Source organism: Lissotriton helveticus, chromosome 10 (genome assembly GCF_964261635.1).
Source record: "Lissotriton helveticus chromosome 10, aLisHel1.1, whole genome shotgun sequence".
NCBI classification, from domain to species: domain Eukaryota; kingdom Metazoa; phylum Chordata; class Amphibia; order Caudata; family Salamandridae; genus Lissotriton; species Lissotriton helveticus.
Genome location: NC_136071.1, coordinates 1,161,165,538 through 1,161,179,293, shown reverse-complemented (window position 1 = coordinate 1,161,179,293; position 13,756 = coordinate 1,161,165,538). Strand labels below are relative to the sequence as shown.

The following is a 13,756-nucleotide window of genomic DNA, read 5'->3' as shown; positions in this document are numbered from 1 at the left end:
CACACAGTCCCACTACTCATAATTCCAGTGCACTCAATACCACATCACATAGTTCCACTACACGCCATATGAATCCACTCCACTCCTAACCAAAACACATAGGAAAAAGACATTGTAATTTACAACGCCAAAAGCTGAAACTATTACAAATGCGAGACTTATTGCATTTCAAATGCTTGTTTAAATAAGTAATGATAGTCAAAGGACTGCAAATGGCTGGCGCATTCCGTTAGTATGTGTAATTTCGGAGAAAAAGTTTGACTTGCATTTTATAAACAAACTAGCAGCCCGTCCCGACGTTGTCCGGGAGCAATCATGGCTCAGGGCCCCCGCCCGCCCTGACGTTGTGTAACCTGCCCACCTCACTGGTCACGTCACTTTTTCCTGCTGTAATGCCCCGTTTGGTACCTGCCCACGTCACTGGCCACGTCACTTTTTGGTCATGTAATGCCCCGTTTGCTAGACGCTCCACTTTGTATGCTTTTGTCCCCTGCACACGTTTCTTTTTCCTCCTGTTAACCTGCCCACGTCACGGCCCGTGTCACTTTTTCCTCCTGTAATGCCCCGTTTCACTTTTTTGTCCTGTAATGGCCCGTTTGCTCCCCGCTCCACTTTGTACGCTTTTGTCACCTGCACACGTTTTTTTTTCCTCCTCTTAACCTGCCCATGTTACTTTTTCCTGCACACGTTTGTTTTTCCTCCGGTACCTGTGGCTCGCTCACCACTCCTCCCGTTTCTTTTCCTCCTGTTAACCTGCCCATGTTACTTTTTCCTGCACACGTTTGTTTTTCCTCCTTTACCTGTGGCTCGCTCACCGCTCCTCCCCGCCGCCGCTCCTACCTCACGTTGCTGACTGGTAACTTGGCGCCCTACTTCATCCGCCGCTGACTGCTCCTCCCCACCGCCGCTCCTCACTGTCTGCCCGCCAATCCTCTCCGCCTGTCCGCCGGTCATGTCCGCTGCTCCCCTGATCTCCGCCGCTCCTCGTCGCGCTCCTGGATGCCGCTCCTCCCCGCGCTCCTGACGTGAGCACGCACGTCGCGGCCGGCGCTACTTCGGAGGGACTACTTTTTTCTTACTGTAAAGTTTTTCAATAACGTTTTTTTTTTTATTTATATAGCCTATAACCATCTACACACCCTGACGATTCCAATGGTGTATCGGGTGTGTGGATTGGTGCTGTGGTTCTCGAGTTTACCCGCCTCAAAGGCTGAAAGTTCTTCCTTTGTTATAGTAGTATAGATAACAACACATGTTGACTATCCAGTGGCAGCGTGGGCACCGTGTTAAAGCGGCTACTAAAGTAGAATATGGTTAACAAAATCAGTTTTGATGATTAAGTCATTGCATTTATATCACTTCTTAAAGAGTTTATTCACCTACTGCAGGAATTGGAAATCCCTAATCCTTTACGGTCACAACCGACTTCTACCTACTGGGTTTTTTTTCTCATTCCTCGATGCATGTATATTTGCGCCTTTAAACGCAGTTTATTACGGGAGCTAACTCATATTTTTATTTGAGGATCTCTTTAAACTCTCTGTTCTAGTTATGGCTCACGTATCATTAAAGCTCTTTCCTTCACCCTCCTTTGGAGGAGGCGCTTATACTCTAGTCATTACGGCCCGTGGAATCACGTGCTGTGCTTCCTTCAGTTCCTGCTACTTTGCTTCTCCAGCAGCAAGACCGGTGTCCGGACCCATCCGAAGCCGAGGTGATGCTGCCGCTTCAGAGCCTGCTCCGGGCCGGGCGCCGGCTGTCCTGTGGGGTGAGGGTAAGAGCGCCTTGTGTGCTGGAGAGCGCGCCGCGGCGCTATAATGTGGTGGAATGGGAGAAAGAACCTTGTATATGCGACCTTTAAACTTTTTGTTACTTACAACTGAGCTGGCTTTTGAACAGGGAAGTGCCCCTTGCAAGATGCGCGTGGTACATTAAGGGGGCGGGCCGGGGGTGGGGTGTCACCCGTCTCAAATCATGAGTAAGATTTTAACTAGAGTTGGTTAGTCGAGCCAGCAAATTAACAGGGAAACTCGAGCCCAGCGTCTGGCTCGGCTGTAACAGCCCGAGCACAACCTGAGCCTGGCATTTCTTTTGTTGTGTGAATCGTCCAACAAACGGCACGTAAAATATTATATTTTAATAAGTCTCTAAAATATGATAATATTTTAATAAGTCTCTGCAAAATGAAGAAAAAACGCATTTCTGTAAAGTCACTTTTCAAGTTTATTGAGGGAATGAAGAAAAGGGGGAGGAGAAACAAAATATTTTCATAAGATCACACAGTTTGGAGGAAGCCAGTTATCCTAGTTTCACTTCGTACAAATCATGCACTACATGGGTGCCTTATTTGTCTCCTTTTTACCAGGATGTTAAACCTTTGTTTTCAACTAAGTGCACAAGGTTAGAGCAGGGGTGGCAGACCGAAGCCACACCAAAGCTCGGCTCGTTTTGGGCTCGAGGTTCCAAGAGCAAAACCACAAGTCCCAGAATACAGCTTGCTGTTGAGTGCTGACTGAAATATCCACAACTGGCAGACAGTGTAACAAATGGCTGACGGCCATAAAGCAACTATGTGGGATACAGGAGGGGGAGAGATGCGTTAGGGCTTTAAAAAGTATCAGGCGTAGTACAGGGTCGATTGCACAGCTGCCTTTTGGCCATTTTAAAAATCTTTTTTTGCATTCTGGAACTTGTGGTCTTCAGTGCCCAATAAGGCAAAAAAGGACTACAATTCCCAGAATGAAAAACAATCCTGGCATGAAAAAGTAATTTAAGCTTGCACTTGAGCAGCTTGAGACCTCTCGGGTATAGAAGAAGAGTGTATCATATGACATGCGTAAGAGGTTGGACCTTGGGGCAAAATAGTGAAAATATGTTGGGATTGTAAGTAAAAGAGAGGCTTGACAGAAAGTGGTGGGAATAAGGAGCGGTCAATAATCCCCCCCCCCCCCCGCTTGTGCTGCCATATTTATTTATGGATTTATGGATTTTATATCAAAGCTACCTTATTTATTATTGACAAGGCAACTAACTCCGCTAAGACCACTAGATGTGACCAGATGCTGGATCTGACATTATTTCTTTTATCTGCAGGATATTTTTTTCTCAAACTTTGAAACAAGTGCTTGTCATGTGAAGTGCCCCGCTGCAGTATGTTTAACCGGGCCCCGTAAATCTTCTTCCATACATGGGATAAGCCTATGGCATAGAAGTGAGGGAGCTCTTTCTGTTGGGGCAAGGGTGTGGTAAAATGTTACTTGTATGCAGAAAGGTTATGGTATTTTGGGCCCGTTACAATATTCTTTGTCCCCATTTACTGTACATTTATCCATCTACTAGGAGAAAATCGGGACTGGGTCATCGAGAGGGCCCCTATTTGAAATAAAAAATATGTGAAGCATGTTAGCTGAACCCACATTTTAAAAATATTTTGTATTTCCATGCTTGTTTTTTAGGTCTCGACTATTCTATCCCGGAGGGATAAATAGACGAAAGTATAGCAGTTGAAACAAACTCTTTGACCAAGCGGAATCCAAGCAGATTCCACCCAATGCATGTGATCTATTGAAGCGTGACGCTTCGCCAGCGCGCGCTTGGCCTCACTCACACCAGCCTGACATACATTGGAATGCGCTCCCAAGCTGCTCGCCATATGCTCGTCCCCCGCCCCCCTCTGCGCAATGCCAGAGCTTGCCACTTCAGCCCTCCTCCGAAGTCTTTTTTTTTTTTTTTTTGTTGACTCGACGTGCCACAGACCGCAATCTCTCCCTCATGGACAACATCTTCCCTTCCATCAAAAACCTAGTGTCCAAACCTCTCGGGGGTTCCCAATTTACATCGCCTGCAAGTACCTTCACACAGGGAGTCACCTCACCCAACCATTCTGACATCTTAGTCCCCCAACCCCCCCGCCCCCTTCCTACTTGTCCACCTCTTGTGTCCGACTCTTATGGTACCCACACCCAGAAGACCCCAACTAACCCCACACCACCCCTACAACTCTACAGATTTGTCCCCTCAACACGACCGTCACAGCTCCTGTCCCATCAACTGATACTGATCCCCTACTTGACAAGATGACAGCTTCCCCCCACCAAACACCCACATCCCTCTTGTCTCGTCCTCCTTACACTCCACTGCTACTCCGCCTAAGCTTTCACCCCGTCTTAGCCTCCCCAAGCGGAACTATGCCTTGACACATGTCCTAACCCCACAAGAACTTAACAACCACACATTATCCGCTGCCCTCCCATTGCTCTCATCCACCCTAACCACTCCTACACTACAGCAAACCACCCCACCTTCTCTGCCACCTACACCCTCCTACATATCGCTGGTCTCGGCACCTATACTCTACAATGATTCTTATCATACGTACTCTCCCCTCAACAACCACCCCGTCCGTAGTCTTAGGTTGGCACAGGTCTTGACCCCACACTTCCGCGATGACAACACGTTACCGGTCGAGCACCCCTCGCCCCCTATGTCCCCCTCCCCACCCACCTTACAACCACCCACCTCCTCAACCCAGACCTCTACAGCCCCTACTCATCCACCCTCCTAATCAATACTACCTCCAACATTAGCCTTACCCACACCTCTGCAGCCCCCCACATGCAGAACACAGCCTTCTACCCTGGTCACACCTGACCCCAACCATACATTTGAGGAAATAATGTTGGCTCTTCGCCAGATTAATAAGGAACTACAATCTCTCAAGGACCTAATATCATTCCAACCTGGTCGTAATTTTTCCTCAACAGCATTTAACCGGCACTACCGATCCCACAACTTAATTCACTCCCCCAAACTCCTTCCACCCAACTTGAATTCAGTTCCCCTCCTTAATACACATTTTCGTCCTAGGAGATGCGTCAATCCGCTCTCCGAGAGCGATATATTAGTTCTCCTTCACTCCTACGAACCCTCTCCTAATAATTGTACTACCACAACTCAGTTGACCATTCCTACTCTCCTCCCTAACCCAATCAGAGTTGCCAGACATACTAATAGAGGGATCGTCAAGAGCAACCTTGGACACGTCCCTCTCACCCAAGACCCCTCATGCTCACTCCTTACTCCCCGTCTTAAATGCACACTCCTAAATTGTAGATCGGCCTCCAGACATGCTGCGGACATAGCCGAGCTCATAAGTTCACAGGAACTAGACCTGCTTTTGTTAACTGAAACCTGGCTAACTGATTCTTCTACCTCACTGATGGATATTCTAGTTCCCCCAAACTACAAAATCATCCGATTAGACAGAATCGGTAAGATAGGTGGAGGTATTGCCTGTATTCACCGTAGTGACATCACGATTAATAGAGCCACTTCCCCGGTTTTCACGTCTTGCGAATACTTCTGCCTAGACCTCAGCAGCAACGGAAAACAAGCTTGCTCACTGCACATCATCTATCATCCTCCAGGTGACAATCTCATCTTCTGGGAACAACTCATGGATATGATTTCATCTAATAACGGTACCCTAAACAACCAAATATTCCTTGGCGATTTCAATATCCACTGGAATGACACCAACGTCACAATTGTCAACTGCCTCAAAAGCTGCCTGGCTGATTTAGCTCTGACCCAAATCTGTAATGGCCCTACACATAAGAAAGGTTCAACCTTGGATCTAATTATCTCCAAAACTGACGTCATTCAATTGGAATCAATACAACCCTGCGACTGGTCTGATCACCACATCATTACCTTCTCTATCAAGGAAACAGTCAAATTTAACTCAGTTCAGGCCTTGAAACCCAAGATCTGGAAAAGAGACTTGAAACAACTCAACACAAACACTCTACCTTGCTCAAGCTACAACCTTCTACTGCCTCCTGCTGGCACCACAGACGTGCATGATCTCCCCAACCACTACCTCAACTCGATGACCTCAAAAATCAATGAGGTTGCCCCTCTTCACCTTAAGAGAGTCCCCACTAAAGATTCAAAACCATGGTACAATAGCCTCCTCAACGAAGATAGACGCTCTCTCAGAGTAGCTGAGCGCATCTGGAGATCAAGCCCATCGACCTCTCACCTCAAATCACTCAGGAAAATGAGAAATGCCTGTTACAAGAAGATTAAACGCACCAAAGCAGACTTTTTCAAACACCAACTAGACCAAGCTAGAAATCGCCCCAAAAAACTTTTTGAGCTAATCAAAATTCAATCCAAGGACGCCCCCCAACGTTTACAAGATTCTGCCCAATCGCAACTCAACTGTCAACAATTCTCTGCCTTCTTCACTCAGAAGACCCTGAACATCGAGAACGATCTCTCAAAGGATCGATTTACTCTATTCGGTGCCACAATCACAACCCCTTCAGCCACCTCCAACTACTACACACCAAATCCCTACAAAGTGTGTCCCAAAGAACAATGCCGCCTGGTCGTCCTTTGACACCTACTCGGAAGAGGCTTTGGCTAAGATTCTAAATACCTTGAAACCTTCCAACCACCTCATCGATCCACTCCCTGCTAGCGCTGTTAAAGACCTTACCCCATGGCTGCTGCCGCTATGGACCAAAATCATCAACAGTTTACTCCAACAAGGTTGCATTCCAGATACCCTCAAAGTCGGTCAAGTTTCACCCATCCTTAAGAAACCAACAGATGACCCCACGAATCTTAACGACTATCTTAACAACTATCGTCCTATATCCAATATCCCTACCCTGGCCAAACTCCTTGAGAAATGCGTACACCACCAACTAACAAAACATATCATTCACTTTGACCTCCTTGACAACTACCAATCAGGCTTCAGAGCAGGGCACAGTACGGAATCAGCCATGACTCACATCATTGATGATGCGCTTCAAATTCTGGACCAGAACGGCGCATGCCTACTCATCCTGCTGGACCTATCATCAGCTTTTGATATGGTCAAACACAAGAGTTTACTGGATCTGCTCAGATTGAGGATGGGTCTTTCAGGACCAGTGCTAAATTGGTTTACCTCCTTTCTTCACAATCGTACACAACAATTCAAGATTAACAACACTCTTTCCAACCCAGTTCCAGTAAGGCTGGGCGTCCCCCAAGGATCCTCACTTTCACCGACATTGTTTAACTTGTTCATGGAGCCGCTCACCGAAATACTTCAAGCGACTAACGTGCAATATCATATGTACGCTGATAATACACAACTGTATCTCAAGATTAATACCGTAGAAGACATTAAACAGCTTAACGCCACACTCATGAACACCCAAACATGGTTGACAGAAAATCATCTCAAACTGAACGCTCTAAAGGCTAAATTTCTCCTTTTAGCCTCCCCCCCGCTAAAATCCCTTTGATGCAAAACTTAATCCAACACCTCACTGCACTCAACGTGCATCCAACTGTTGTGGACTCGGCAAAATCATTGGGCATAACTCTGGACAGCAATCTCACCATGCAGAAACACGTTCGCAATGCAACAAAGGGAGCAAACTTCCAGTTAAACATTCTCAGCCTGTGCAAGCGCTAGTTATCCCCCGTGTGAATTACGGTATTGTCTCTCTATGCGGCCTCCCAAAAGCATCTACAGCTCCCCTTAGAGCATCAATAAACTCCGCTGCAAGACTCATCACTGGTTCGAAAAAACCTTCCCACATCTCCCCTGACCTAAAAGCCCTGAACTGGCTCCCGTTCGAAGCAAGAATTCACCTAATAATTGCTTGCATTACACATATGGCCTTACACCACAAGGCACCCATTTATCTCGCACAGAAATTGACAATCTCTGGTGGTTCAAGGTCCTCTAGGAGTGCACATAACCTTCTCCTGCAACCTCAAAGATTCAATAAAAAAAAAACATATAAACGCTCCTTCTCTGGGATGGCGCCTAGGATTTGGCATTCTCTTTCCCCTGAAACTAGACTGAATTCTTCTTTTGTATCTTTCAAAAAGGAAGTAAAAGCGATTCTCATGGCAAAATTTACTTGACCACTCTGCCCGGCCCTGAACACTTTTCTTCCGAGACTTTCTGTTTATGTTCTTGGAACAACTATGAACCCATTTGTTGGTATTTTTATGACTTTCCTGTGTTTGTATTTTATTTATCCTATGCTTGTTCCCTATATTGTGTTTTAATCAACTTTGCTCATTGTAAAGCGCTCTGATATCCGCAAGGATCTTGTTCGCGCTTTATAAAACCTTCAAAATAATTAAAAAAAATAAAATGCACCTGGTCAAAAAAACACTTATGTTATGGTGTACATCAGTGCAGCGCATTATGCAGTCTTACAGTTCTTCCCTGTCCTTCTATGAAATCATCTAAAATGGCACGTCATGTACTGACTTTGTTAGGCTACTAGGGTGAATTAAGTGTTGTAAATTATTTAAACAAATTAGAATAATTAGCGTGCGTGAAATGTGTTCACATGTCGCATGGCAGTGCATTTTCATAAAACTAAACATTTGTATTTACAAGCTTGTTTCTTTTTATAGGCTATACATGTTTATGCTTTGATGCACTTTCATTCCCAATAAAAAACACGCCGTGAATGCCATGTACCAAATGCCATTTGCGTGCGTGAACTTTGCTTATGTTTTCCAATTCACGTTCACTGACTCTCAATGGTATGCTATGTACCCAGTGTCTAAGGATAGTATGGTAAGTTCTTGTTGGAAATGAGTTCAATACATATGTTATCTTAGTTGATGTTAGCAGCGAGCATGAATATATGTTGGCTTTTGAATTGCATGTTTACGTACTCTGCTATGTACTAAGTGCGTAAGAATAGCATAGTGACTTTTTGTTCTTATTTCTTTTTGTAAATATACTATCTTACTTGATGTCAGCAGTGAGCCACTATGTACTGACTTTGTTAGGCAAGTAGAGTAAATTAAGTCCTGTAAATATCTAAACAAATCAGAATAATTTGCCAGCGCCAAATGTATTCACATGTAGCATGGCTATACATTTGCACAACGGTTTTTGTGTAAAGCAATCTTTCTTTTTATTACCTTATTTAAAGTGATGGGAAAAACAGCTCTAGTCAAAATGGACATATTGCCGCACTTCCTGTACCTTATGCAAAGTTCGTTATATGAAATCCTTTGTCATGTTTTCGCGTGCTGTACAGTTTTATGTGGCATGATTATGGTCTGAAAAACGGAAGACAATTAGCCTACAAACGCTATAAACAATAGTACAGCACAAGCAACAGCAGTGCAAGCTTCCATCATATGAAAATAGTACAGCACAGGCAGCAGCACTGCAAACTTCAATTATATAAAAAATAGTACCGTAGGCAGCAGGAGTGCAAACTTCCATCATATAAATATAGTACAACACCGATAATATCAGCTCAAGCAACTCTAATACATGAAACAAAAACACCACAAACAACGGCACTGCAAGCTTTCATCATATAAAACAAAAGGAGAGCACAGATAACAACACAATTCCAATGCAATAAGTCGGACATTACTAGATCATTAAGCTGCTACTGTTACATTATTATTAGCAATACCAACAGCTCAAACTTTTATAATGCAAAACCTATTGCATTGCAAATGCTTGTTTATCAAAGCACTGTATGCATTTTGAAAGAAGTACAAAAGTAAGTGATTCAAAGAAGGTATTTTTCTTTCTTCCCATGAGCACTCCGAAGTGGTGGCAGGGACTTGTATCACTTTAAGTAGTTCCATGATCAGAGATCTTAGTAAATGTCTGACCAACAATAGCACATTTTTAGGTCTCGCCTAGCGACGCAGTGCATGCGCTGCTCGCTCGCGGCATCTATTGTTGTCAATTTTGCTTTCGAAAGGGGACAGGAGATGTGCACGCTTAGGGACCTGGGATGTGCATGCAGCGTTTCAACACAGCACGCGCATGACACACTTTCACTTTCCCTCCCTCCCTCCCTCCCCCACACACACAGACACAGAATGAGGCGCGCGCACACTCGCTCTGACCTGCGCTGTCACTTCACAGGTGTGCGCTAATAAATGGAGCAGGTGACGGCTCGCTGACGGTAATCGGATGCTGTGTAGAGACCCACCTCCCTCTGGAGGGCTTCTCGCAATCACAGACATGTCACTGGAAATCCTGCGTCCGCCTCTGATCGGGAAATGAGGTGCATGGAAATGAGGTACAGGACCAGTCATCTGGTGGAGCTCAAACCTGCGACTTTCCGCTTACACACATATCTCTTCAATGCAGGCATAAGTCTACCGAGCTATCTTCCCAGCTGGTACCTGCACACGGTACCCAAGTCCTTTTATTAGGCACGGGGAGAGATTGATGTGTCCAGAATCACAGGTTGATGAACGGACTCCTAGCTCGAACCTGGGTTCCCAGCTCTGAGTCGGCAGCTCACCTCCTGCAATTCAACCCAAATATGTCCTGGCTGGTCCGTCTGGAGTGACAGGTGGACCGGAAGTGCCCCCGGCCATCAACACACAATGGCCTGGACATGAACGTTCCCAAGCGGCCTCTCCTGCTTTGCCCAGTGTGTGCTGCTGCCCAGGCCGCTAACGTGCTGCTAAGTGCAGTAAAGGGGCCTGCATAACCTACATGTGGGGGCGGGGATGAGCTGGGAGGCAGGGTACCCCCTGAATGGAGGCCCAGCCTTTCATCCAATTTACACACCCGGCTGCTGGTCCACACATTCAATAAACAAAGATGTCACAATGCACACGCATACCTGGCAACTTTAAAAATGACGGCGGCGGCACGGGTAACACTAAATATTCGCCAGTCCATACCAGGTGTATGAGAAACAAGACTAGGGTGGAGCGCTGACTAACAGACATTCACCTTGGCACCCCTCGTGTCTGCCCGGGGCATTCCGGTGCGGACAGAGAGCCAGGCAGTATTTAGCTGCTCGCCCCTTAGCGCAAGTACATACCCTCTGTCGTGATTAGTGCAGAAAATAGGGCCCCGTCACTGCAGGCTGGGACGAAGGCACTTCTGGCTTGAGGGGCGGACAACAGCATTTAAAACTTACAGAGTTAACAACATACCCCACAATACTGAAACCATATTATCTCTTTTTGCATTTTTTTTTGTGACACTGGGTTTTAATTAACCCGCTTTGGGGAAAACATGCTTCTCCCCCTCTGCCTATACATTGCTCTCTAGCTCTTTGCTGCTGCCTTCCACCCTGTCCTCCGTGTTACTTCATCCGACCCACACCCTCTTTCCGTTGTCCATACCTTCTCCTCCCCCACTGCCCTGTATATTGCTTTCCATCCAGCTGAACGCTGACCCCACCACCATATTACTTTTACAACACTCTGGCGATCCATGTTGCTCGCCCACACCATCCTGCAATTTGCAATGCAATAGGTCTCGCGTTTTAGAAACTTTGACCTACTGGAATTGTAAATGAAATGTCCTTTAGGTGAGTTTTAAACACATAAATAAAAGGCATTGTCATTTACAATGCCAATAGGTTAAAATCTTGCAATTGCGAGACCTATTGTATTGTAAATGCTTGTTGAGGCTCTTGACATCATTCTGTCCCCCTTACAGTCTAGTTCTTATCCACTAAATGGAACTGAATCAGCTGTACCAGGTTCTTGCTATTAGACTCTAGGGCAGAAGTCTTCAAACCTTTTTACTCTGAGCCCCCCTAAGCCAAATGTTTTGAGGTCGCCCCCCCTCCAAAACGTTATGGCAAGGATTGGGGAAATGGGAGGGATGTGGCTGTGTGCAGGGAGCGTGGCTTATGAGATGATTTCAGGAATACTTTTCCTATAGCTTATGAACCGCACTCAATATGAGACTTTTAAACCAGCAAATGCATCAAACAAAAACAGATATTATCCCAAACTACCTGCTCCCCATAATTGGGGTGTTGTGAGCCCCTCACATTCTTTGACCCCAATGCAACTACACCTGCTGCACTAATGATAACTCTAGTCCTGAGTAGCTCCCCTGCATCTTTTACCTCTTCTCCACCATGACGGATCATCACCTTGGTCTTAATGCTTGAAAGGAAAATAATCTCCAATGCCCCTTTTTTAAAGATAGACAGTCATAACTGTGATGCAGTGGGCCCCTCAAATCCCTAGGCCTCAGTCCAGCTGTATCTGCTTCCTTAATGATAGCCAGCAGTGGCCACTTACACACTTGGCAGCAGTACCAGCTTCACTAATGAATGTCCCTGTAAAAAAAAGCTTATATTGTCCCCTTCTTTTGGGTATCTCTCTGAAGAAGCTGTCTCTGGCCATTTGTAAACGTAAAAAAGAGTCCCCATACAGTGCTCCCTATTCTGGGCCGTCTCACCAATATCTATGAATCTCGCTCCTTCCTCTGTCTCCTAGACCATTATTGTGCGGCCCCAGGGATCGAGAGGATTAGCGCTGTGCATCGGAATGAAACCCTGCTGGCCTTCTTCCTGCCACCCATGGACTCCGCTTTCACACAAAAACTGCCCCAGAATGGTATATACTGACTTTGAGGTGCCTCTGCCTAAAAGGTGGTAGTGCAGAAAGTTAAAAAATAAACCAGCCTTCTTACCAGCCATTAGTAGATTGAGTCACTTAAAGCCAGGGCCACTGGAACTATGAGTTTCTGCAGCAGCGTTTTCCACATAATTATCAGTTTAGTACATTTGCTACATAATCTGCAGATTTCAACAAAAACGCTTGATTCTAGGTCAAACGGAACAAAAGCTACTTAAAGCGTGACAAAGTGTTCCAGAGCAGTGGAAAAGCCCTTTGCAAAGATTGACTGGTAATCTTGTAGTTGCTTACTGCTGTATTTGGGTGCTACACTGGTACTAATGAGGTGAAATATTTCCACTGACAGTTACCTTGAATTAAAATGACAAAATAATGAAGTAATGCTAGACACAAAATGTGGCGCATTGTGCCACATAATTTACCTTTTCTTGCTGCATAATTTAGTCTAACCTGCCGCATAATGTGGTCCTCTTCTGCTGAATAATTCTAGTGGCTATGCTTAAAGATCTGGAGTAGCGGAGACACTTACAAAAATGTCTGCATTAGATACAGTTTGATTACTTATTACTAAAAAGTATATTTTGTAAGAACTGCTTTTATCTCAATCACTGCATCATTTTGCAGCAGCCTAACTTAGAGTAGGTAAAAACTGTTTTAAAATAATGACTTGCATATTCACAGTGCTTTCTGCCACAGGCTGGGACCTCAGAGCACTATACACAGGGCCACTTGAATTATGCTGCAGGAGAGTGCCAAATTATGCAGCAGGGTTAACTAAATTCTGCAGGAAGAAAAGGTGAATTATGTTTCATAATGCTGCATATTTTGTGATAGCATTACTGCATTTTTATTTTTATAATTTTTACTCTTGTTAACACTGTCCCAGCTTTTATTGCCCCTCATAAATGCCACATAAACACCCACCATATGTCAACAGAAAGGGGACCAGTCAACCGTTAGAAAGAGCCTTCCACTGCGAGGTATCATGTGTTGCTGCATTTTTAGTAACTGTTGAACCATTTGAGCTAGTTAAAAGTTTATTTAAAATCTGCAAATTAGCAGATAATGAATTATGTGGAAAATGCGGGAAATCCATAACTATGCACAAAATGCTAAAACCACATAATTGCAGTGGCACAGACTATAAATACAAAGGTCGCTATTCCTCTGCACCAACTAGGGTTCAATTATGTGTTGCTCAGCTTTAACACACACTGACATCTGCAGTAATGGTAGTCGCTAACTGAGGTTTCATAACCTAAAAGAGTGCATTTATCACCAGTTAGTTTAACTTGCATTTATTATCGAACTAAGCTGTTATTGCATTATTTTGTACACAATTGCA

General features: G+C 44.9%; 1 protein-coding gene across 1 annotated transcript in view; it reads left to right on the top strand.

Moving 5' to 3' along the window:
* Window positions 1-1,250: 1,250 nt before the first annotated feature.
* LOC144784898 (glyoxalase domain-containing protein 5-like) overlaps window positions 1,251-13,756 on the top strand; it is a 33,689-nt gene continuing 21,183 nt past the window's right edge. The window contains exon 1 of the mRNA XM_078663992.1: window positions 1,251-1,774. Within this exon, the coding sequence (XP_078520118.1) occupies window positions 1,718-1,774 (57 nt within the window). The 5' untranslated portion in view covers window positions 1,251-1,717. The remainder of the gene's footprint in view (window positions 1,775-13,756) is intronic.